The 27,542-nt window shown below is 31.0% G+C and overlaps 2 protein-coding genes across 7 annotated transcripts in view; one reads left to right on the top strand and one right to left on the bottom strand.

Moving 5' to 3' along the window:
* Ctps (CTP synthase) overlaps window positions 1-21,778 on the top strand; it is a 91,344-nt gene extending 69,566 nt beyond the window's left edge. For 5 of the 6 annotated variants that reach the window (XM_085813328.1, XM_085813326.1, XM_085813330.1 and 2 more), the window contains 4 exons: window positions 2,754-2,863; window positions 10,022-10,118; window positions 10,292-10,444; window positions 20,920-21,778. In XM_085813328.1, coding sequence (XP_085669454.1) covers window positions 2,754-2,863; window positions 10,022-10,118; window positions 10,292-10,444; window positions 20,920-21,155 — 596 coding nt within the window. In that variant the 3' untranslated portion in view covers window positions 21,156-21,778. Of the gene's footprint in view, window positions 1-2,753; window positions 2,864-4,419; window positions 4,473-10,021; window positions 10,119-10,291; window positions 10,445-20,919 lie in introns of those variants that run through there. The other variant, XM_085813331.1, reaches the window with a different exon arrangement.
* LOC118192734 (arrestin homolog) overlaps window positions 21,316-27,542 on the bottom strand; it is a 27,887-nt gene continuing 21,660 nt past the window's right edge. Inside the window, exons 8-10 of the mRNA XM_085813332.1 lie at window positions 26,593-26,679; window positions 22,674-22,751; window positions 21,316-21,687 (exon numbers count right to left, since the gene is read on the bottom strand). Coding sequence (XP_085669458.1) covers window positions 21,630-21,687; window positions 22,674-22,751; window positions 26,593-26,679 — 223 coding nt within the window. The 3' untranslated portion in view covers window positions 21,316-21,629. The remainder of the gene's footprint in view (window positions 21,688-22,673; window positions 22,752-26,592; window positions 26,680-27,542) is intronic.

Here is a 27,542-nt window from a genome sequence, read left to right as displayed (position 1 = left end):
AAAGTAGGCTTATAATTAGAAATGGCTTGGAGAGCAAATCCTGTACTCAGGGTTGCCACGCTACCTGGAAAAAGTCAGGGAATTCGGAAATTGACCAAAAAATTCAGGGAAAAGTCAGGGAATTTAAGTGTTTTAGTCAAAATCTGGAAAAGTCAGGGAATTTCATACAACGATCCCGCCAATAAAGGCGAGTTTTGCGCCGACGTCGGAAGAGATCACTTTTTTGGCGAATTGTGTATCACGTGAGTGTCATTCGGGCAGCTGGCATAGAGCCAATTTTCGCAGCTCCAATTTGATTGTCTTTTTAGAAAGGCAAAGTAAGTTTCCCGCAACTTTTGGTTTCCAGTAACCTCGAGAATCGCATGTGCAGTGCATGAACTAAAGAAAGTACCTGTTCTCGTATAAAACAAAATGGGTTTAATCCTAGTATACGGTACCATGAAGGTTAGAATAAAAAAAATATGTGTTGTAAAGAAGGAAAACCTCTCTGCAACAGACGTGGCTCGGTTCCATCATAGCGGGAAAGAGCTGTGCCTGCGCGATATATCTGTCGCCAAAGCTCGAAACCGGTGTCGAAGTTCGAAGGTCACGTTATCAAGAGTTCATAAAATGAATATCGTTTAAAATGTCTTTATAGGAAAAGAAAATATTTTTTGGCGCAAGTAAATTAATTCATGGATTACTTATTTTAAGGGGGGGGGGAATATCTACGAAAATCCGTTTTTAAAATTATTGTGAAAAATCCAAGAAAAAACGTTCTTTGATAAAACGTTTCTTCTTGGATTTTTCGCAATAATTTAAAACGGATTTTCGTAGTTTTCTTTTTTGTCAAAGAACGTTTCTTCTTAATACGTGTTTCTCAATTTCCTGTACACATCGCGGAGAGGGAAATTCTGGCCGTTCCGTCGTCAAATCCCTTGGAAAATTTTCCCTCCGCTTTTTACATAGACGTTCTTTGGTCAGAATAATCTCCATGTATGCTAGAGCGGGATTTGGCGACATGATGATGAGCAGGAAACGGGTCATTTTGTTCTTGGCGACAATTTTCAAAATCATGCGAAGGCCGTATCGTTCGTATACTAGGATTTTACCGCAATTTTTTTTTTTTTTTCCTTTTTAATAAATACCTTGTCATTTTGCAGTAAAACAAAAAGATAGTAATCAATCATCTAGGATAACCATGTAATATAACTATATTTGCTAAAATATCGTTGATTATTCTATTAAATTTTTAAGTAATTATCTTTATTTTTATGTTATTCATATCATTTAATGTTGCTTCTTCCCTCTAAATTTATGTATCATTAGTAAATAATATTTCCAAATTTCAGGAAATTTTCTCTGACATAATCCTGAAATTAATTCTAGCAGTATGATGACATCACGAAATTTAGTGCACATATTTTTTCCTTATGTATGCTGTGAAATAAATATAAAATACCTCAATTTAGTAAAAAAAAATTTAGTATCATTAAATAGATTTCTTTCTTTCGTTTAGCTGCAGAATGTCTGCAAAAAAAGCCTTATGTTATTCCAGATTGTGCAGATTCTAAATCTGCAGTGGAGAAAACAACTCCTATTATAATCATATTTGTGTTTTCAAGTGTTAAGCTGCCTTTTAAGAATACACCTCGCACAAATTAATTTTACCTAAAATGTAACCTAACTTTTAGCATTGCGTTGTGATTAATAAGAACCGGATTAGCCTCATGTTGAACTGGTGATGATCATGAGTAATAATTAAATAAAACGTACAATTGTTATACAATGTATATATCTTAAATTTTATTAAGTTTTTTAAGCAGAAAAGTAAACAAAATTATCAAACAAAGTGTACCAAGAATAATTAAGAATAAATGTCCTCTGGGATTTATGGAATAATTAAGTGAATTTGCTACACAATACAAGTAATACCATAATTAATTTACCTCTTAGCACAGCCAACGTACATTACGCGGATAGACTGGAATTTTCTCGAAACATACCTGGAAAACCTGGAAAAGTTAGGGAATTTCATTCTCCTGTTTGAGTGGCAACCCTGTGTACTTGAGAAGAACACAGCTTAAATAATTTGTATTGACAATATGCAGCTATTGAAGGGCAATAAAAATAGCTGTGATATTACTGTCAAAATGAATGGTATGTATTTCAACTTCTATATTGGGGGGGGAATAATACACTAACTTGTTCAAAAATACACTAACTTGTTCTATCTGTCAAAGACATAGGGTCACAGATCTGGATAAGATTGCAATCATTTCTTTTGGGCTATAATACAAATTTATTTAAAATTCATTTAATTTTGTATTGACGTGCAAGTCAAGATCTAAGAAAACCAAAACCTTAAGCTTCGTGGAGTTCAAACAGTTTTCTCGAGGAGGAGGATAAGAAACCATAATCATTCACAATCTCGAAAGCATCTGAATGAAATCACTCTAAGTCATAAGATTTGTGTTCTTTATTGCATTATAATCTCACTGTAGGAATTATGAAGAAGTCTATTAAGTTTCTGGTAGAGAAAAACTTCTCTTCCATCATTTTGCGACTGATAATTTAAAATCATTTTGTTTCTTCAGAGGTGACATCGACTATACAGATTAAATTAACTATTATGGAGATATGTATTTAATGTATTATATTTTTAATTAAGCATACTACATGTGGGACTAACACTAAATTGTTTAAATAAAATAATTTATGCATAGCAATATTATATGCATTTCATTAGCAATAAACATCTATTTCTTTTGTAGGTATATGCCTTGGTTTTCAGTTGGCAGTTGTAGAATTTGCTCGAAATGTTCTAGGATGGGAAGATGCTCATACTATAGAAACAACTGGAAACAAAACGAAGAGGAATGTAGTAAGTTGCATGAAACCAAGATTTTAGTTATCATTAAATAAAGTGGCTTGGGCTTTTGGATCTGTCATGCAGATATGTATTAACCTTTTAACTGTCAAGTTATTTTGATGGTTTGGGTGCATAAATTGTCAATTTTTTTATTTCAAAAATGAAATATTTACCTAGCAGTCAAAAAATCAAAAACGTGCCGCACACTTTGAACTTTAAACCTCTATCCTTTGAAACCTTCAGTAAAATGCTGCCATCTGTTGAACTGAAGCCGAAATAAACTTCTCACGATATATATTCGGATATAACAATACAATGCACACACACACACACAAAAAAAAAAAAAAAAAAAGTAGCCCGAGTAATATTCGGGCATGACATTTTGGAATACCAGTGCTGTGCCCGAGATTATTTCAGGCATGACAGTTAAAAGGTTAAAGAGCCTTTACTAGCTAAATTTGTATATTTACTTATTTTAGGCTCTACTTTCATAAACTTTCATTTATTAAGGTGACATATTATTAAAGAAAGTGAGAAATCAAAACACCGTAAATTATGAGGTAATAGTACCAAGTGACAAAATATCTCATTACCGCATAAAACCGGCCATGGCGCTCAGAGGGTTAAATTTTCTTGCTTTTATTTGTTAAATATTTATTAAATTCTTGCATTGTTCCAAAAAAGCTTAATAATGTATACTTAAGATAACTTTTATTAAAAAAAATTACTTATATTTTTAAACCTTTTGTTATTTGACATCTGTATTTTCAAAATTTAAAATCTGTGTAATTTTAAGTAAGCTTTCTGTTTGTGGAAATAGTTTTCTTAATATAAATGCAACTTTAGCGTTTTGCAGAATTAGACCAAGAGGTTGTCAGTATTTAATTATCAAACTATATATGACTAACTAAAGCTAAATTGTTTTTGAAGTATTACTAGTCCATAGTTTTCTTATTTGTTTGTTATAATTAATAAGCTTGTTTTTGTTATTACTGTGTTTCACAAAAAAAGATTATTTATAAGGCTTTTAATTATCACCTTCTTTGACTTAATGCTATTGATATTTCAAATTATTGAAATAAGAAGTTTAGAAATTTTGCTTAGCTGTGCTACTAAGAAGGAAAATTAATTATACTAACTTTTTTCAAATAAATACCAATTTAATATTGAGTGGAAAACAATTCATTAAGGGAAAAGTAAGAATTGTACACTATATCTGACAAAATTGCTAATTAACATGTTTAGGCAGTTAGGTTTAAAAAGCTCTGTGTACTTTAAAGTGTGAAGCTTAAGAGTTAGTTTAAAACCCTGATAATTGTTGTTCAAATTTGTCCTCATTTAAGCTATCTTTTGATTATCATGTTTTTGCATATGTTAAGAAAGTATATAAATAAAAGTAATTAATAAAGGCAAGCAAAGGAAAGAATAGAATCCAGAAAATTCAGTCAATTATATCTAAAACACTATATGTTTACTCGAAAATATCTTCTTTAAATTAGGGAAATAAAGTAATGTTTTTCATTTTTCTCTTGCAGAATATTTAATGCAATATTCATATCTTTGGTTAGATTAGATTATCTGAACATGGCAAAGCACACAAGAGATGTCTGCTTAAGGGAAGGTATGCTTTTGTGATAGATGCTCATATTCACATTGCTTTTTGGGAAAACTATGAAAATCAACTATACAGCCAGCCTGTTTTCCTGGGTTCGAACCCACATTAGCAATATTCAATGGTCTTTATCAGTCAGCCACTGGTAGACTTTATATTTTTCGAAACTACTACATGAATATATTATTATGTCCTGTATGTAAAATATTCAGTGATCTTGAAAATTTGTCGAGTGCAAATGACTTGCAATGCATGGAAATGATAAAAATTATGCCGTCACTGCAATATAATCTGACAAAATGAATCTAAAGCACAGAATAAACCTTAAGGGCAAGGGTATTTGTACCTTAAAATACAGAGTTGCAGTAATAGTCAAATTTAGTAAATAATGATAAATTAGTTAAGCTATGAATATGAAATTCAAAAGTGACTCAAATGTATCTCTGATTAAACCTATTCATCATTGATTACTTTTCTACTACTAGGCCTCTTGTGAACCTTGACCAAGAAATGCTTGCTTAGAGAAACAAGAAAGCATTTTTTAGGTTAAGATAAGATCATACAGTTACAGATTGAGAGACATATCAGAGGACCATATTATGACAGTAAAATATTCATTGTAAATTGACAGTGGCCACAAAAAAATGACAGTAAATTGCTAAAAATTGTTACATCTGATGAAGATATACATAATAAGATTTATTGTGCATATAAGGCTGTGCATGCATGTCTCATTTCACCATCAAGAGCTGCACTTTTGAAGTAATATAAATAGCACTGGAACTAGATTGGTCTTGATAGTTGCAAGAATTTTTTTCATTGATATCAGCATCCTATGAAGACAAGCTCAGCAGTACCCAAACAGTAAGACCACTGAATACTAGTAGTTTGACCTAGGTTCAAATCCTGGTGAACAGGCTGGCTGCATGAGAGTTTGTTGTTTTCCTACATGTAGTATGCATATAAACTAGTTTTCCCATAGAAAATATACAAAGCCATCTCTTTCCTTTAGCAGGTAGAGCTAATATCTTTTATCAAAATCCAATCCTGTGAAGTTATAAATTTTAAATCGTGGTGGGAATGGAATTGATGTCAAACTACCATGTCATATTTTCCATACTTAGGTTAACTTTCAGGGTGGTTCTTTAAATGGTATATAGAGATGAGATTTTACAAAGTAAACAAAAGTTGCTGTTCACGCTTGTCAAGAACAGGCATTGAGCACAACTTACTCAGCGTTAAGTGTGACATAATCTCCATCAGCATCCAACATCCTTTGTCAATGTTCTTAGAGCTGCACAGTATCCTAGTGATCAAATTCGCGGGGGAGGGGGGGTTAGTCACAAAGGAGTCTGTGAGTATGTGCTGCAGGTCTGCCTCATTATCAAAGGATTTTCTGTGGAGGTAGATGTGCAGGGAATGGAACAATTGGTAATTTATGAGTTTTAATTCATCAAGCATAATGGATGGTACCATGCCCCTCGGGCAAGTTGTTGAATGGTATCCCTGGTTGCTGTTTATATGTGATAGTAATTTTGCTCTCTTTTTTGTTGTTATTCAGCGTGTTATCTAAACTAAATTTCTGCAAAAAATGTAGTTTCCTGTTTTCATGGAAGCAAAACACTTGCATTGCCATTTAGGGATCATGAAGAACAGACAGCCATATGGTGCTGGGCACTCAGTATTTAGGTCTCAAAGTAATTTTTGTTTTGCAATCAGCACCTTTTGCCAATGTCCCTGTAGTTGCATAACGCCCTGGTGATAAAACTTTTAAGATATTGGACACAAAGAAGTCTGAGAGTGTGTACTGCCAAGTTGCTGAATGATATCCCTTGTCATTCTTCCCACGTTAGGTCTCACATTGTCATGGAAGTGCAACATTCTTTTGCAATTAATGCTGGCTTCGTATGCTGCAACTTCCAACTGCTGTAATTTCAGATTGGTTATGATGATGTAGTTTTCAGGATGGCTTGCTGGAAATAGCTTGTAATACACTGCTTTGTGATTACTACTCAAGACGTACCGCAGTCTTCAGTTATGTGGTATGGGGTCATGTTGTGACAACAAAAATGTCTGGTATGCTTGGAATACACTAGATCCACTTTTCATCATTTATGAACACTTGACCAAATAGGAGTGTGTTGCAATGTCAAGATGAAGGATGAGCAGACTGTAACTTGTTTTTTCTTGTTAGATTAGGATCCAATTGCTCAACTTATATACTTTCTTTAAGTGGTGAAGCTGAAGTCTGATAGGTTTCTTAGAAATTTGGAAGTGTTTGGCAAGTTCACTATATGTTTGACTCTTATCTTCCCTCCTCTATGGCTCCCTTCAGGGTTTTGTTATCTAACACTGGGTTGGATAACAAAACCCTGTAGGCTTGCAGCTGCTGGGTACATCACAAAAGCTCGTGTCTCTCGACCTGAACTTCTGGAACCAATGCCGAGCAGTTTGTTCATTCATGGTATCCTTCAAAAATTCCTGGCATATTTCATGACTTGATCTTGATGTGGTTGCCTACAGGCCTGAGTCATACAGTAAACAATCATAAATGAGCTGCTTCGATACCAACATTTCTCTCCAATGCTGGATGAGCTGTGATTGTTATGTGTACACAACATACCTGTATTATTGCTAGTCAGTAGTCACACTAACCATCAATTGCTTTTCTTGCCCTCACTTAATTTCTTATTTGTAAGCACTTCAGCAAATAAGACATCAAAAGCAAAAGGATGTTCTTGATACCTTGTATATCAGTACAGGAGTCCTTGACTTTCACACATAATTGATTTTTGAAAATGTGCATAATGTTGAATGTGTAAAAGTAAAGAGATGTTTAAAAGAAATAATTATTGTATTTGAAAATATTTTTTGATGAATAATATTTATTAATGTACATAATTAAGTTGATGAAGCATATTTAAGCTCTTTCAGGTGTTTTCATTGTAAAATTTTCAAGAGTTTGTAGAGTTAAAGCTCTTTTAACTGCTAGAATCTAGTAGGAATGAGTAGTAACTATTTGCTAAATTTTTGTTACATAAATAAGTCTAAAGAAAAGTTAAAATACCCTTTTATTTGAACCCAAGGATATTCGCAGATGGCCCCTTTTGGGCATATAGGAAGCCAACACTTTTGACTTGAAATAGAAAATGCAAAAGTAAACTAAAACTAAGTAGGCTAAGTACTAAGTAATCTCTTATTGTAGGCTTACTTTCTTTGCAAGTTAGTTGCCATATTAGACTGATTCATTATTGTGCTCGTGTAATATCTCTTAAACAGAGTTATCACTGTTTGATCCATGGGCTCTGAGAGGCAGGTAGTACTGGGACAAAGAATACTACATTAATTTCCATGATGAATTCTGTAGAGATTTTAGATGTCTGTGGTATTATCTAAGATAATAAGGCTTTAAATTGTAAATTTTTTTCTTTACAATGTTGTTTAACTGCTATTATGAAACGAAAAGTGTACCAATCTTTAAACATTAACACAGTAACCCAGGCATTTTTATTTACTTTCCAAATCATTAAAAATAATTTTTTTATCTTTCCCTTTCAATGCTTTGAGATTTTCTGCTTGATGAACTAAGACTGGCTTCAATTTTAAATCTTCAGCTAAATTTTCACCAAGAAGCAATATCAGTTGGTTTTAGGAAGTTTATGTCCAAGGGCAACTGATGCTCTGTTTGATAATAATGTACACTTAGGCATTTTTTCGTAAAATAATCCCATCTACATTGAATATTTGCTTAGGAGAATTCTCCATCTACAATAATTTTGGCCAGTGAGGAAATAAATCCTTCTGCAGCATCTTTTTCTGTGTCAGCCAATTCTCCAGTGAATTAATATTATGTAAAGAATACCGCATTTTAAATTTATTCAATCAGCCATTACTTTTTTTGAAGCATTATGTTAGAATCTTCTTTTAATCTAGTCTTCCAGTCTTCATGCAAACTAAGAGCCTTAGTTTGTTATTGAGGAGCTCAGAGGGACACTAGTTTGATGTTTAATGATCTGATCATCAATCCATGACGACAAAAATCTATCCATTTTATTCATCACTATGCCATGTCTTTTGGAAACAGTCTTTAAAGATATAGCTTCCCAGTTTTGAACGTACTCCTTAATTTTATTCTTTTTTATCGAAAGTGAACATACTGTAGACCTGTGTACAAATAGGTGATTAAAGAAAAAGATTACAAATAGCCGTTTAAGTACAGATAGCCGATTAAAGCAAAAGATTCACTGCTTTCAGAACATCTAATTATTTTCATCTTTATTCTCGATCTTTTGAAGTTCAGGAGTCTTTAATATCTTCTGTTTATATCAACATTGCAGTTTCTCCATTTCTCACTCATGTTAAAAATTTGTAAGGACAAAATGTTTAAACATAAGCAAATAATTTGGCACAAGACACAATGCATTAATATATGCCCTAATGGAAGACCAAGCCTGTTTAATACATTGTATATATTTGGCCCATCATGCAGAACCCTATTGATGTCACAGTGATTCCGACATGGATGTAATAAGAAAGCATATTCTTCTCCTTTCATTTATAATGTCATGAATTCCGAGCAGTCTGCTACTGTAGAAGGTAATATGTAAGTGGTTAGAAGCTACCATGCTTTCTGAGAATGACTCCATGGAAGCAAAACAGGTTTTGCAATATTGATAAAAATCTTTAAGGAACTGAAATCTGCAAAATAGTGAATTGTGCAAAAGTAAAATGTGCGGAAGTCAAGTGAAATCTTGTAGGAGAGCTATCAGCAACAAATTTCTCGCAGTGGTTAGTAAAGCTGATCCTCATTGAACAATTCTCATCTGTGAGCATTAAAAAGTAAAAGATAATCAGTGCTTATTCTTTTCACTTAAACTGGATTGAATATGTTGTCAAATCCTGCTCTACCAAACATTATTTATAATGAACCTTCATTTATTAAGTGCAAATTTTTTTATCCCATCCATTTTTCTATTTAATTAATGTTTTTTAATAGGCCTGTAAAAAAAAAAAAAAAAAAAATCAGATATAATAAATTTTATGAATTATTTTCAAAGACTCATTTATTCAGATAGCATTTAAATCAGGAAAGTAAATAAGACGATATAATATTATAAATAATAATATACTAAATGACAAAAATTCTTGTGATTGGATGAAGCTATTCATGCTGCTTAAGGGATTATAAGAAGTTAAATATTGTAATTAAATATTTGCTTAGTGTTTTTTTCCTTTGTATGTTTGTCCGTTTTTACTCATTTTCGTGTTTCTTTTACTCATTTCGTTCTATGAAGACTTTTCGCAAATTTTCTGTTTCTAACTGGAAAGCAATTATATCCCTTTTTAAAATCAATTATCCAGTGTATCAAATTATATGAAGTACAGGTTTTTACACTTTTATAGTTACAATCATGTTTGAAATTTTAGAATGAAACAAAATTTCAATGTTTGCTTTTGAAGAAATTCAGGTTTTTACTTGCTTCAAATATCAAATAACATTTAAGATAAGATTTCTTTTGTTTATCATAGCTTAAAAAGCTTATTTTGATTCTCTTCAGGTTATTGAAATGGAGGAGCACCACACTGGCATTATGGGTGGCACTATGAGGCTTGGAAAGAAGGTCACAATGTTCAAGACAACTGATTCTGTTTTATGTGAGTATCTGTTTCACATATTTGGATGTGAAGTAAACATGCTAAAACTTTATTTCTAGATAAAAGAATAGAAATTCTAGAAATAAAAAATATAGATTCTGTATAGATATTCTAATAGATTTTAAATATTTTGTAGTGTTTTTTAATATTGCATTAACATTTCACTATTTTAGGGCAACTGTATGGCAGAAAGGATTTTATTGAAGAAAGACACAGGCACAGATATGAGGTAGATAAAGCATATGTTCCTGATATGGAAAGAGCAGGTCTAAAATTTGTTGGTGAAGATGACTCGGGAGAAAGACTAGAAATCTTAGAGTTGCCAGGTAATTTATATAAGTGCAGAAAATGAAGTAAATTGGAACTCATTTCAAATTCTGTTTCAGCATGTAAAAAAGGAAATAGATATAAAATATAAGCAAAGAATTAAGTAACAAACATTAGCTGTCAAGAGAGAATTTCTTTGCTCCTGATGAAGAGAGATCCGTACCTATTTGCCCTCAAAATCTCATTCTCGATCTTGATTACCCCAATAACTGCCAAATTTTTATTTCATCAATTTTTATTTTATTTCTCTTAGTTTACATCTAAATAATAAGAAAAACATGTTTTTCTCACAAATGCATCAATTTTTTTTCAGAAATTTTAAATTTAAGTCCGATCTCCAAATGGGGATCATGGCTGATACTATCTACTTTTAATGCCAGCATTTAAAACAGTCTACGTGTAATCTAACATTACATTTTTTACATTGTTTTCGTGCATTTGTTTTGCACACTGCACATTTTCTTTGTTTACCATATTCGGTCTGTTCAATATAATGATTACCAGATGTTCTGATAACAGTAGCGACATGATTAATTGATGCTTTAGTGAAAGAATTCCTTCCACTCTTTTTTGCATCTGAGAGTTCTGATGATAAAGCAAGATATCCTCTAACAACTATCCTCCTAAAATCTAGCATCATGGCAGGGAATGGGTTAAAATCTGCACCAAGCACAAGGTTGTTGCTTTGCCTAATTTTACGATAAGTTTTTAATTTTGAGCACTGGAAAAAATTAGAGAGAGGCAAAAGAGTATTAAATTTTCTTTTATCCTACATATAGATTTTTTGCTGTCTCATAGCTTAAATTAATTATAATAAAAGAAATATATTCTTGTATGTGAACATCTTGTAATGCACAGACAGAGAAACTGAAAATTGTAAAATTCAGCACATAGATTCCTCAGAGAGTTTTTCAACAATTTTTTCTAACAGGTTTTTAAAAAATTCAGTGAAGGCTGTTAATTTAACTCTTTCCAGCACGCTATCTTTTAAAGTTGGAATTTCGATTAAAAAAAAAGTGGGTAGGCAGTCTAATTAGGCCTAGAGGAGTACAGTTTTGTGTAATTTTGTGTAAGTAAAATTTTGTGAAGGATAGCACTTATCGTTTTAATTCTGTGGGTGTGCCCGAAGCAGGCACACTGATTGAATAGAGCTTCGGAAAGAGTGCTGAAATGAGCATTGCTGGGAAGCACGTAAAAGAGTAAGAGATTTTGCCTACGATTTAAAAATACACTAGATTCTGAATACCGTAGCATATTTAGCATCACCCAGGGTGTGCCATGGGGAGACCTGCTTCTCTACACCTCTCTAAAAAGCTCTTTTTTGATTATATGATGATTACATGTGTATGAATGTGAAAACAAAATAACTTGGGTATATGATATTTACATTATTTACATTTCATATTAATACTTTAGTCTATTTTTTCATGGTGATACTTTTCGAAGAAAGTGACACCACCTTTAAATAAGCACAATCCAATATCGCAAGTTTTGCACATGTACCGGGATCCGTATCAGATTCACTATCTGAAAGCAATTTGTGTAGCTTCAGAAATGGCCAGCCCTCTCTGATCCATTTGGAAAATAATTAAAAAATGCAAAAAAAATAAACTAATATTATATCCATGATTAGAAATTATAAACTATAAAATAAAATTAAACGTCTTCAACTCAAAACTATTAAATGTAGCGCTAGCGAAACTTTGAACGAAAGCGAAAGAGAAAAAGAGAACTGCTCTAGTGAAAAACCAAACAGCTAACTAATAAAATTACTGTTGACCTTCAGAAAATAACCCCAACATTTTGTTAGTTAATAACCAAACATCTCCTAAAAGAGAGAGAGAAAAGAATAAATAAAGAATAAAGAAAGTTATATAAAGAAGGTTCAGAGTAACCTATAAATCCTTTTTTTATTCAAATTTTCTGTGCATACAGAAGGAAATTTTGTACGCATTTGTTTTTGTTTCTGTGTGTACGAAGGAAATTTTGTTTCACCGTGCCGCAAAGGGTTAATGTTGATATAGTTTTTCAGCACATCAGATGGTTTAATGAGGAAAGTAATCAATGCCAAATTTCGTCCTTTCTACCATTAGATAAATCAGAAAATAAATATTTCAATGTAGTTCATTCTTAAAGCAGAATTTACTGATTCTATTTAAAAATCATTTGATTTTTACAGTCATTATGTTGATTTTTACAATCATCTGTAATTGTTTTGAATTTTAACAGCAAAAAATTTGATGGCAAAAGAAAATCACAATATTGAATTTTTATGGATTGTAAAGTGATCTGCTGTTATTTTTTGAAGTAGGAATACTAAAAAGACATTGAGTGGTATTCTACAATTTTTAAAAATGTATCACTTTATGATCTTTATTCCTGCAGCAGGTTAGCTTCTTTCCTTTCCAGATCATGTAACTTAATTTCTAAATGGCAGGATTTTACCTACTTTATTGTTATGCCAAATAATTTATTTTATATACATTTTGTTAATTGTTCTGGGTACTTAATATGGATTGTTTCTCTACTTTTATATGTACTGGAAATAATTGTCTGCTTCCTGCATCCTTAGTTTAATCCTTAATGTCCTTAGTTCAATTGCTAAAATTAAAAATGTTGGAGATATTTGGAAGCCACTAGGGAATGGTGATTAAAAATAAATAAAGTATAATAAATAAAACAGTGAATAATGAATTATGAAATTATAAGTAAATAATTAAAAATGTTAAGTATATTACACCTCAATCCACTCCTAAAAAATGCAAGAAGTGGTCTGAATGGAACAAAATTTGGTAAATGGGATGAAATTCAAGATGCTACTGGGACAAGAAATGGTTAAAGTTTCAGGAAAATTGAATGCTTTATTCAAGAGATGGAGTTACACATAGCATATAAATCAATAAGACTGGTTTGTTTTTGGATCTCTCATAAATTGGTTACAGAATTATTTGACAAGCACAAAAACATGCATTACTAACCTGTTGATGCTGGAGTGCCTTGAAAGGAAAGGCAACACAACAAGGCATAGAATATATGTCACATCATTGTGCTGTAAGTGTGCGGTGCATAGCTACCAAAGCGGCCTGATTATCAAATGAAGTGGCACCCAAAACCTAACTCCCTGCAGTTGGATTGTGTGATGTGTAACTGTCAAGTCATATCCCCACTGGTGTCCCTATTGTCTCTAGACATATCTTTCCTGGTCACTTTGGCCCAGTTTGAAGTGGGACTCATTGCTTAAAATAGTTCTTTTTCACTCAGTGAGATTTCAGGTTGAATGATCCCATCACCATTGCACTTGTTTGGTATGTGCAGGTGAGAAATAGTCAATACAGAAATTATCTTTTTTCTTGTACACAATCTGGATGATCAGTTATGATGATTTATAAATCTAGGTATTAATTTATTGGCAGCCAAAAGTCAAATCTTTTGTGTTAAATAAATTTTTTACCCAAAGTATTTGTATAAAAAATTGGTTCTATATCTTTTACAAAGTTAAAAAATGGTTCTGAGGCATTAAAAATTATTATTGTAATAAATTATTATTAATGTAGGCATTTGTTAATTAAAACAAAACTGTGAATTTTCTTAAAAATTATCATTTGAGTATAAATTAAATGTATTTGAGACCATATCAATTCGATACGTTTGTGAAAAAAATAGAATGAAGATTTACAAAATATATATTTATTGCTTTTAAATTGCCGAGTTTATTAATTAATAACAGTTTGATTAAATTTGAAATATAAATTAAAAATCTTTTTGTTGGCTGCACTTTGATAATTGCAGTGTGTAAGGGTGCAAGGAAGATAAATCAAAAGTCTTTTTTTTCACGCAGAAGCAAAATGGTTTTTAAATTGCTTCTTTATTAATGAACAATAAGATGATTTAAACTAGAAAAATAAAAAATCTTGCGTGTTGCTAAATGGCAACATTCTGAGAATCTTCTCTGTAAAAATGAAATGGAAGAGGATTTGCACAGTGGTAAGGGCCAAAGGCTGCTTCTAAATTTGTTCAGTTCTTATTCATTCATTTCCAGTGAATGTTATTGCGTTCCATGATCTTTTTACTTCAAAATAAACTTACTCCAATTCTGTGTGTCTGATCATAATGTTATTTCTTTTTAACCCCTCCCCCCGACCAATGCTTGATTTGCAAGTAGATGCACTTCCTTTACAGGTTCACCATTGGACAAGACGACAGTAGCTTCACCCCCTGCACCCAAGTACCTCCAGAGACAATGCCTTTAAACTCAGTCAAGCTCTCGCCATTCTGACGGTAGCATGTAGCACATAATATGCCTTATTGCATGTATAGGGTAACGGTAGCAATTGCATTTATACCACCGGACATCTTTAGGAGAACTATTTCAACGCCTGCTGTATCTGAAGACTCAAACATCACACTTTCACAAGATTTTTATCTTAACTACGAACTTTATCACGTTAGGGTAGAAAAGATATGGCATTTTTGAACGTTTTCAACACAGGATGTGGTTTTATAACCCAGGTGCCTGCTGACAAGTGTTTCTAACACCTGAGTCTTCCAGTGAATGATCAGATCTTTGGATTTCATTTTGCTAGGACATAAATTTATGCATTAAGTAAGGTGACCATACATCCAGAATTTTCATTTCCTGTCCCGATTTTTTATAACTTTTTTTTTGGACCCAAATTTACAGCATTTGTTCGGAATTGTCTCGAAAAACAGTAGTATGAAAACAAACTTTAAATGCATATATTATTTAGCAGTGTAGATCGCAAATTGAGAATACAAATGCAAGTTATTAGCGCCTTCATAAGTAGGAGATTCCGCTACCTCAGAAAAACTGTATTGTGTGTGTTCTATTTCTCATTCCTGCATTTCTCTCCTGAATCCCCCAACATACACAGAATTTTTGCTCACAGTTACAGTTCAGACTTTCGTTTACAGATAGCACTGCAATTTCTAATCGATATATTTATGGGATTAGGGATTCAAATTTAAAATATATGCATATATTTTTTAACTATCAATGGGCATTACATACATTAGTATGTATCATTCTCTGCACCTTATTACATAGCATCTAAAAATAATTCTCTTGTCATTTTCCAAAACTTCATTGTAGATATATCCATCTAAAATCATCTTTCTTTTGTCACGTTTAGACTATAAAACTTTTACTCCATCGTCATTTTGATTTTGCGTAAGGGTTAAAGAATTTTGAAAAAAATCTGCTGAAATGATGAAATATAATGATGTTTCCTGTTTGACAATGACATATGTTTTTTATTTATGAAAAGGTGCATCACGAACATGCTAAGGGTATGTTTTGTTACAGGTTAATTTAATTTATTTTTTCCAGGGATTTTATTTAGTAATGGTTTTATGAAAAAGTAAATGTAATCTAAAGAAGACCTACAGAACGAATACCCATTTATTGAAAAAATTATAAGCGATTCAAATGTATGGTGCAATATGTGTTCTTCAAAATTTTCAATAAGCCATGCTGAATATATAGATATTAAACTTCATATACGTAATAATAAACGTAAAATATCAAACTCTGCTGCTGCATCTAGCTCGTCATTAAAGAAAATCTTCCAGCAGGAGAAAATGGGTGGTAAGGAAGAAGAATTAGCTAGATGGTACTTCTGCATACCATACTATTTGCCAGAATCATAGCTTGATGTTTATTAATACCATCCAAGCTGCTTCAATTGGTATTTGACTTTCAATTTACATGTGCATGAAACAAGGCTGAAGCAATACTGCATACCATACTATTTGCCACAACCATAGCTTTAGGTTTATGGATTGTCCGTCCAAGCAGCTTCATTTGATATTTGAGCCTAAATTTATATGTGCAATGACCCAAGGCTGAAGCCATATAATGCTAAATGTTTTCCTGCCTTATGCTTTAAGAATTTTGCACAGTTATTTGGAAAAATAAAATGTTCATTTGTTTTTCTCTTAACTCATGCATCCAATAACGAGGAAATAAAAATTTTTCCTGTACTTGTTAGATTCATTTATAGATTGGAGTTATGGAGTTAGAGTAAAAAGTTTAGAATTTAAATCTTTATCTGGTGGAACATTCAATATTTTCATCAACTATTTATCTACCTGTATTGAAGAAAATTTTAAGAGAAAAAGTTGTTGGTGTTTGTGTCGATAATATGAATTTTATCTTTGAAGTTGTGATAGACATGCAGAAAGTAATGTTTTTGTTAAACTGAAACGAAACTTTAACCATAGTTTGATTGGAGTTGGATGTGCAGCGCATATTATTCATAATATTATAAGAACATCAGCTGTTGTTTCGCTATTGATATAGAAATGATTATTTCTGAGATATACTTTAAATTTTTTACCTTAGAATAGAAACATTGAAAAAATTCTGTAACTTGTTGAAACCGATTCTTTAATGATACTAGGGTATTCACAAACAAGATGGTTAGCCTAAATTCCCACCACTGAAAAGGTACTCCAGATGTTTTTGCCTGTGAAGGCTAATTTTCAATCTCAAGAAAAGTTCTGCATGCTTATTTTGCAATTCTTTGAAAATACAGTGGCAGAAGTGTGATTATTTTTGTTAACACTCAGGCTTGAATATTTCATAAGGTTATCATTACAACTAAAAATCAAACTGCATCTATATTTGATGTGATAACTTCAACGGATGCTCTGAAAGCTTCAGTATTTAGCAAGATAGGATAACTTTCCAATGAGTTAAAAAAATGAGTTTGAAATGAAACTTTCCAATGAGTTTAAAAAAAAATTCTAGAGAAACTTGAAGAGAATGTAGACATGTCAAAATGTCAAAGTTATTGAATTTCGAGAAACTGCTGTTTCATTTTATCAGGCTGCTCTTACTTATTTGGAGAAATGGTTAAAAAAATATTTCAGGAGACAGAAACGTATAACTGGATCATATTAAATGAAATCCCTTCTTGGAAAATAGTTGAAACAGCCTTTTCATTAATTAATAAAATGATACCATGTCATAAATTATTGGAAATTTATATATGTGAGAAATATGTTTACCTTAAACAATGTATCATGAAAGAAAAATATTGGAAGGTAAAAAATATGATATAGCCACTTCAGAGGTGGATGGAAATAATGGCATATTTTTAATAAACAGATTCCTTGTTCAAATGTTTTAAAATTGCCAGAGTTTCTCTTTTGTCTTCATGGCACTAATGCTGCAACTGAGCGAGTATTTAGCATTATGAACAACAACTAAATGATCACCAACTATGTTGATAACTAACTAAATTTTGATGAAAATTGCACAGATTTTTATATGAACATTTAAGAAATATTCATGCTTTAGAGAAATATAAAGGTTACTTCATCAAAATAATTAAGAAGAGTTAGATATTTATTATTTTGTTTTAAAATGAATACTGCATTTTGATTTATTCTTTATTTATTAAAAATATAATATATCATTTGTTACATTCACAAAAATTATTTATCTTGATTTATATATGTTGATCTACATACCACCTCCACCACAATAAAATTAATAATAAATAATTTATTCGTAAAAAAGTTATTTAAAAAATTATGTATATAGCATCCCAAATTTCAAACTTCATAATCTGGTCACCTTAGTATTAAGTGAAAATGAACTCCTCCCTTGAGGTGTAATAATTTAAATAGCTCTTCATTTAAAACAAATGAGGTATATTTTTGGGGGTCCAGTTATTTTGTGAAAATTGTGTCTTTTTGGCCATAGGTGAAAGAAATTTCTATAAAGAAATCTGCTAAGGAAGCATATGTATAATGGTGCATATTATATATGGTGATATAAAAGCATATTATATATGGTGATCTATATAAATAAATGTAGAAATCTTGATTTACATAATGAAACTTTGCATCATTTATACTTTAAATAATAAATTTGTTTAAAAATATGATGCTTTTTTAAATTTGAATTCTCATTGGTCATTTTTAGTGAATTTTTTTTAAAAAGGTGTATTTATTACTAAATCTCATAATTGCTCTGTGAAGTAAACCATGTAGTGAACAAAACCTATATGAGTATTAAACCATATATTCTTCATTTAAACTTCAGCTGTTTGCATAATTTCAAATAGTAGATGTGCATAAAAATTTGGTTAATTATGTGGGTACTGCTTTTAGTTAGTTATATCGGATTGGCAAGAAAGTAATTTTTGTTTTTTTGTGTGAAATAACACAATTATTTTTTTTTATATGAAAAAATTAACTTTAATCAGTCAAATACCTTCCATTCTGTTTAATGACCTTTTGCCATCTTTCTGGTAGCTTCATGATTCTTCACTTATAGAACTTCTGATCTTTATGTACAAAAAGTTCAACCAAATGCGATTTGAGGTCATCATTATTACTGAAATTTTTACCATTTAAGAAGTTAGTATATTTTGAAATAAATGATAATCCGATAGTGCAAGGTTGTAGCTATATGGGGGATGCAACATGTGCATGGCCTCGAATTGTTCTGGTAGAACACAATTCCTTTGTGATTTGGCAGTTTTGACCTTTTTCTCTTTGATTGCTTCCTGCAGTTTTATAAGTTGTTAACAGTAAACATCTGAAAGTGTCACTGGTTGCTTGGAAGCAGCTCAAAATGCACACCTTCGTAATTCCTCCAAATTGACAGCATGGTCTTTTTCTGCTGCAGTTTAGCTTTTGGTATTGATAGTGTTGAATCTATATTATGTATGCATACATAATACCTACACAGTTTTTGAATTGCTGAAATTTAACACAAAATTTTACTATTCAGAGATACTAATTTTTTTGGTTCTAGAAAAATACACTTTGTCAGCAGTTTTCCCTTTTGTCATATCTACTGCAATCAGAGCAACATTTAGATACTTATTAGAAAAATTCCAAAGTAGATAAGTTAGGTAATAATTTGGAGAAATTAACTAGTACAAATACATACAGAAAGCATACATGCATTTTTAATGCAGTTCTATTAAAGTGATGAAATATTGTACTGAAATTATATTTTATTGTTTAACCAACAAAATATGAGATGTCTTGCTATTTACGGGTTTTTTTAAAACATTTTCACGTTAGGATTTAAGAATTTTAAAGAAGCCATAGCATATAAATACCTACTTAATTATAATCATATTTAATTTGTGCAGATATTTTGAGTTCTGCTTTTTTTTACTATAAATTTGCCAAAAGAGTTTTTATTATAACACACTATAATCTTTTGTGCATATCTTTTCAAATTTGCTTTAATTACTTGGCTCTTTATGGGCAAATGGATAAGACTGTGGAAAAGAAAGAGTTAAAAGTAACTACAGATGTTTGATATTGTATTTATTTCTGTTTACTTTAGGCCCACCAATGGGCAAGTGGTAAAATCGCTGAATACTGACAGTTCTGATGAGTTTGAAACCAGACGAACAGGCTAGCTGCATGGGCGTTTGTTTTTTGATTTTTCTCCATGTGTAACATATATACAGGCCAGTTTTCCTTAGAAAGTTCTCAAAGAAGGCATCCCTTCCCTTAGGCAGATAGCTCTAGTGTGCTTTGAAATAATAAACTAAACCAAACCAGTGTGCTTACTTCAATAATCTGATTTTTTATATGCTTTTGAATTTCCTTCGGTTGTCTTCCTTTTTTTTGAGAGACATGTCTTCAGCACATTTTTCCACTTTTTTTGTAGCTTTTATATTTGCCATTTAACATTCACATGACATAATGAGTGTTTTCGTTGCACAGAGCATATGTTCTTTATCATCACTGAGGCCTGGCAAAAAGAATGTTGCCATTTTATATAACATTAACATATAATCTACAATAAATTTGCAACTGATTAAGGGCATATCAGTTAGATTGTGAATTGAGCAGGCCCTGTTAAAAAGAAATTATTAAAAATATATTAAATGTAGTAAATTTATTTTATGCAGAATCATGTAGAGATTGCTTAAAAAAGCTATCAGTATAAAAGTGTCTAGGAGAACTATAAAAGGAAAGGAAAAGAAAAGCAATAACAGCAATAATAGCAAATGATGTCCTAGAGTTTGGAATTTGTTTTTATTGACAACAGTATTTAATTTAACTATATGTAATTTGGAATATATAAACATCCAGCAACCAAACAATTTTTTTTACACAAGCTTAAACTTATTGATATTGTTTATGTTCTGTTGTAAATATTATTCTGTAATGCATTTATGATAGTTTCTTTGTTTACAATAATACATAATGATGCAATAATTAATTTTTTCATTGTGGGTATTGTCCTCAGTATTGCTCTGAAAAATTGGCAATTTGCTATCATTTACCTTATTTCTAAAATTTTATTAAACTAATTTATCTCTCAAACTGTAACTATTATTTAATAAATTGAGCACTTTAAAAGCAGTAAATGTTCTTAATATAATATATCTTTATTTAGGTCTTTTTCCATTTTTATGGATGACTTTTTTGTACTTAAATTTTTATTATTTAATGAACTGCATATTTCTTTCAGATCACCCATATTTTGTTGCAGTCCAGTTTCATCCAGAATATATATCTCGCCCAACTGAGCCATCCCCGCCATATTTGGGTCTTATTTTAGCTTCAAGTGGAAAACTCTCCTCTTTTTTGGCTAGAGGTTGTCATCATCGATTTCTTGATTGTGAAATTACTTCTGAAGATGAAATAGAAACTGGAGAAGAGGAAAGTGCTTCATTAATGAACATTCAGAGTGTGCAAAATAGCTGATGTATAGCAAAATCAAAATATTAGCGAAAATTTAGATAGTTTCTTTCATTTAGATATTTGTTTTTCAAATGCAAATAAAGTTATTCTTTGATTGTAATTGATTATATAATTCTTAATCCTTAGTATGCAAAATATGTGCATTAATGTTTTTTTATATATCAAAAGTATACAAAGTGTTGAAATATTTTTAAATGGAATTTCAAGGTGTCTTAGGAGAGAGCAACAGAAGTGAATTCAATAAGTAATTATCTATATTTTTTATTATTAACATCTGTTCCATGAATAATTCATAAAAGCTGACTCTTTGCTTCTTTTAAATAAATAAATAAATAAAAATTCTCTTTCCGGAAATGAATAAAACATAAATATTTTGCTATACATCCTATCAATTGTTTGGTTCTACAAAAATCTTCCATTATATTTATCAAGTGATTCTTTGCTACATTTTTGTTCTTATTTTTCCCTCTGAATACTTCAGGCATCTTTCTTGTTTATTGGATCATCTGCTGATAGCTCCTTGTTTTCCAGCATGCTGCAAATAGTCATAAAATATGTTTATTATATTTTGAAAATATTTGTTCCTGAACAAATACTTTCTCTGAATAAAAATATAGAAACACTTCTATGATTTGTGAATTTTTTTCAAAATAAGTTGTAGTAGGGTGAAAATGTAAGTATGAGTGTGTAAGGTGTAGTAGAGTAAAAATGTAGTAGATAAAAATGTAAGTAGAGTTTTTATGAATAATTTTCTAGTGAATCAAAATAGAAATGAATCAATGGAAAAAAAATAACATTGAAATATAGTCTAAATATTTAGTCATCATAATCTTGTTTTTTTAAAATCTAGCCTTTGTCAGCATTATCTTTTAGAAGTATATATATATTTTATAATAGGAACTATCTAAAGAAATATAAATAGGGATAGGGAACTCTGAAAGAGTTGCTTGTTCAGAAGATGGTTTCAAATATCAAGACAATATATTTTACACAAAAAGTGTGATTTCTGAAATAATTATGTATTCAGGAGATGACTAAGCATTCAATGTCATTTATAATTTGGGTTATACAAATTTATGTAGCATAAATTATAAAGTAACAAAAATAGTATTATAAAAAATTATTTGGTATTAGTATAAATATCTAAGTATTAGAATTAAAAGAATCAATTAAAAAAATCTATTGTAGCTCAAATCAAATTCTCCACCCCCTCTCTTCATGGAAAAGCTTATTTAAAGACCTTTTTAACTGATTTTTAGGCAATTTTATGGGCATGTTTTAAATTACAAAAATTGCCCTTGAAATGGCTTTCGTTCAAGGTTGAAAAAAACATTCAAGTCTTCAAATACAGTTTCATTACGGTTACTGCTTTTTGTTTATGGATATACTTTGGAGAATTAAATTCTAAAAATAATGCCTTTAAACATACCTTTATATGTATTTTTTTACATAAGCAGAATCATAAAAATATTGAGGAGATAAGGATTTTTTTTTTTTTTTTTTTTTTACATTCTTACTTACCCGCCATCACCATTTAATTGGTGAATTTTTCCAATTCCAGGATTCATTAAAACAAACGGCAGCTCAGCTACAACTTCTCTGAAAAAGAAATAAATAATATATTGATTCTTGATTGAAAAATGAATTAAAATAAATATCTTATTATGCTTTGTAATAACATTTTGATATAGAAAATGAATTTTTTTAATGTTCTTTACATGTCTTTTATAAGCTTCGAAACAAAAACGTGTTTTAGAGTATCAAAAATGTCCATTGCTTAATTATAATTTAAATAAAAAAAAATTGAAAATTTAATATGTATTTCCAGATGTTTTGCATATTTATTCCAATATCTATTTATAGCAACAAGCAAATATTATATTAATATTTATTTATTGTTATAAATACCCACATACAAATTTTCAAATTTCAGTCTTCAAATTTTCTCGTAAAATTATGTATATATTTTACAAAATATAAAACTTTTTTGTAAAATTAATTTTTCAATCTTAAGTTGCTGAAGTGCTCGAGTTTATTATTTTATATCCTAATTATTGTATAATACAGCCAAAAGTCTTTAATCCGGACTCGTTGGGACTTCAGCGATTCCGAATTATCGATTTTTCCGGATTATAGATCATCAGTTTAAATCTGGTAAGATGGCATGCAGAAATTATAAAAATAAAAATATGAAATCGTAATTTGTGAAATAAAGAGAAGTTAGGATCTAAAAGAGTATCAAAATTTACAAAAAAAAGAGCTTAATATTGTTTTGTTTACTTTATTAAACATTTCTTTCAACGTGCACATGCGTAAAGCATACATTACGCATAGTCGAAATTAGAAAATTACAACCAGAAAACTTTGATGTGTACTCGTGATATTTATAATGCTGAGGAATTTGATTTAAATCAAAGACGGAATACATCGTGATGAAATACTACATTTAGTAAGGAATTATAAGTGGAATAAAATAAAAACATCTGCCCTGAAGATAAGGATAGTGCTGACAGATCAACTTCCAGTCCATTGCGCGCTGCGACAGTTCCCCCTCACCGGCAGAGTAGCGTGAAATTGATAAACAGATTTCGGAATGGTCAGAGAAACAAAGTATATACCTTTATCCATTTTTTGCTGCAATTCCACTTTTTGTTTGATGGACATCGAAACATGCTTTCGTTTTGTAGATCCTTTGGCAGCTCCAAAATCGGAAATTCTTTTTGACGTAATCAAAAGTTCAAGCTTACTTTTATAAAATTGCTTTAACAGTCTGCAAAAAAATAATAAGCTAGATCCAATTAGAAGATTAAGGAACAGCGCAATCTGCAACATTAACTGAAATAGATAATTAGATAACTTTAGCTTAGCTTATGCCGTCCGTTATACATTAAACGTGCATGCATAAACGTATTATGCGCATGCGCACACGCATATGCGCACGTGTAAAAGTATTACGTGCATGCATAAACGCCTATGTGCATGCATGAACGCATTATGCGTTGATACATGCACAGAAAGTTTGTAGCTTTGAGGTCCGGATTATAGATGTCCGGTTTAACGACTTTTGACTGTATTTTGAAATATATATGTTACCATGAAAGACCGAAATTGGAGAATGTCGACTTTCACCGGAGAATATCAACATTCGCCAAATACGTCGGTGAAAGACCGGATATTTCAGTACATTCTTGTATATTTGGACCCTCACCGGTGTATGTCAACAATCACAGATATGCTAAAGAGAGGTCATAAAGTACCATAATAGTTTAAGTTGTTGCAATAAATAAGATTTGAATAACATAATTTAGTAAGTTTTTTATTACTGTTATTTTATTTTCTCATTTAGAATGTACTGTATAATTAAGTAAGTTTTTAACTTCTATTATTTTCCTTTCTCATTTTGAATGTATTGTGTGTTTTAGGTTCTCATGTTCTTAAGTTCTTATTTCAAGTTTCAAGTGCGTTTATTCGCGACTGAATTAAGGAGAAGAATATATAATATTGTTATATGTTCAACATTCATCATTAGTACATGGTGAATGTCGACATTGACCAGTGTAAGTCAGAAATAAGAGTATTTGGAAAATATTTCGGACATACACCAAGAGACTGTGTGAACGTTGACATTCATCTGTGAAAGTGGACATTCTCCTGATTTCAGTGTTTCACCGTAACATATATATTATTATGGAACCTTTACCAGCTTCAGAGAAATATATCACTAGTGTGTGTAAATTATATAAAAAATAAAATTATTATTGGATTCTCATTAGAGATTTTCTGTAATCCGAAATTCGTTCATTATTTTTGAATAACCCTATATTTTATTTAAGATTAGCGCATTTTCTGTGAACAGTAAATCTAATGGAAAAATGTCGGGCTTTTAAATTATCTCACTAATATGAATTTTTGAAAGAATATAAAAAAGCAGGTCCTTTAAAATATAATGTTACAACTTCCTTTTTGTTTTGCTGCTGCCATCATATTTTCAGTGAATAAAAAGCATACCATTAAAGTTATAGACATGCAAGTTATCTCATTGATGTAGCGTTATGAAAGAATATAAACAGGTCATTGAAGTATGATATTAGAGTATTGTCCTTTGTGGCCACTCAGTAATGGGAAATTGCAATGGATGTCAATTAATTCTGTTGCACAGTATAAAATATAGATATGCATAGGCAAAATTTAGCACTAAAGATATCAGTGTAGCATGTGGTTTGCCAGCTATCATATATCTCCCCATTTTCTCCAGAAATATTTGAATAAGTAGTTTTTAAACTTCTGTAAACATGTTTTATGTGAACCACATTATTTTTTGACGTTGCGGCCCTCTTTAAGCTTTTTTAGCATTTTCTCTCCTCTTCTCGGCGAAAGGGATACGAGACCTTATGTTGACGGGGTTTTCGTAGGCTTCAAGCAAACACGCGACGTTCGTTGGGACGGGTACCCGCATATTACTGCTAACCCGGGGTAACACCATGTCGATTTTTGATTCCTTGTAAATTTCGAAAAGTTCATTAAAGGGAGACACCCGATATGATCAAGTAGGAGTGAGGTTCTTTGGCAAGTCTCATCCGACCCTCAGACAAGCGAAGTCCCAGGTATCAGATGAAACCGCAATGCATGTTCGAAAAATATGTGCTCAATGTGACCTGCAATTCACACAAAATCTTGGAGTTGGCTGCGTTCTTTTGTGAGCCATATGCTTTTCCATGCTATAAATGAACATTTTGAAACTTTAGAATTGAAAATATTCGCTTCATGTAATTCTTTTTTGTTTTGTTTTGTTTGTGTGTGTGGGTGTTAGCGGCGATTAAAACTTTTGAATTGACAGCACATAGTCGTTTTTTTATTACATTGCTGTGCAACATCAGAAGATTTCAATCGAAAATTGAATGAGAAGCCTACAAATTAAAATTTTTATACAGACTAGACATTTTAATCTCTATTCAGACATGTTCTGAAGATGATCAGGTATGCAATCTCATTGATAAATTAGGTTATCTACTGAAGAAAACTGTGGCAAATTAACTTTGACTATTGTATTTCTAATGCATCTTTAAAATATGCCAAATTACTTTTTTAGTCTTAGTACTATGAGCTAGCCGAAGGACTAAAATCCATGAAACAGTAGCATTTCGTGCAAGGTTCCATTTGTTGCTTTTAAATTGGTTGACTGCATGGGACTTTTGGGGTTTTCATTTTGTGTAACTTAAATGGATGCCGGTTTTCCTTAAAAATCCTCTACAAAGGAATCTCAATCTATAGGCAGATGGTCTTCCTGTTTTGCCTTTAATCCACTTCAAAATAAACTAGCCTTAATCCAGCTCACATATATTCTTAGGGAATATAGTAACAAATTAAGTAATAGATAATGCTAATTTAGTTAGTTTTCTCTGGATTAATTTTTGAGACTCTGTATTTGGTTGATACTTACCCACCCAAGGCTCCTAGAATAAGTTTCACTTTGATGGAATATGAAACAATAATGCCGAAAGGATCTTTTTCTTGTTCTTCTGGTAAGCTAAAAAATATAAAGCTTGCTTTAATATAATCTAAATAACTTTAAGATAATATGCTGAATTGCAAGAGAAAATGCATATAATTAAATATATCTTGCAGGCAACAAAGAGATATAGCTGATTAAAGTGTACATAGGCGTCACTTTAATCAGCTACATCTATCAGTTCTCCTGTATCTCGAAAGGCATTACAAATTTATAGTTTCGCTACAAAGTTTCTTGTTGAAAGAGACATTAGTCAATATTTTTTGGCATCTGCCACCTATCCAATATGTCCCGAGTAATTTATTGCCGTATAGTAAGTTGAGCAAAGATGGGTACATTGGGAATTTGGTCAGTTTGCTATGAATTTTTAAAATGCTTTACGGATTTATGAATAATCCTCTATTTAAAAAGTAATAGATTTAGTTACTTGATATTTTGATTATCTTACTGTTGTGTCTCAGTTTTAATTTATACATATCTATGTAAAGCTAATTTAAATTTTAAACTATGAAAATTCAATTGTATACTAATAAAAGATTAATTATCACTGCGAATTAATTTGCAATATTTAAATTCAGAAAGCATATGTAAATTAAGTGCAAGTATCTAAAAACATGATAAAGTATTTAATAATACAAAAATTAATCCTAAATATAAAAAAAAAAAATTAAGTCCAAATCATCCATATAGGCATAATTCAATAATTGGAGAGTTAGGTTTGCAGGCAACTTCCCCTTGAAAAGATCTGTCTCCTGCCTACTGAGCAATTATTCACTTTATGCACTTAATTGAGTCTTAAAGCTTAATTTTTGGATTAATAAATATTTTATGTTTTTAGCTGCTTGCATTTAATTTACATATGCTTTCTGAATTTAAATGAT

This window comes from Stegodyphus dumicola, chromosome 3 (assembly GCF_044657685.1).
Source record: "Stegodyphus dumicola isolate Sdum_Otavi_A_Nest chromosome 3, ASM4465768v1".
Classification (NCBI taxonomy): Eukaryota; Metazoa; Arthropoda; class Arachnida; order Araneae; family Eresidae; genus Stegodyphus; species Stegodyphus dumicola.
The sequence above is the reverse complement of the archived record's forward strand: the minus strand, read 5'-3'. Positions and strand labels throughout refer to the sequence as shown.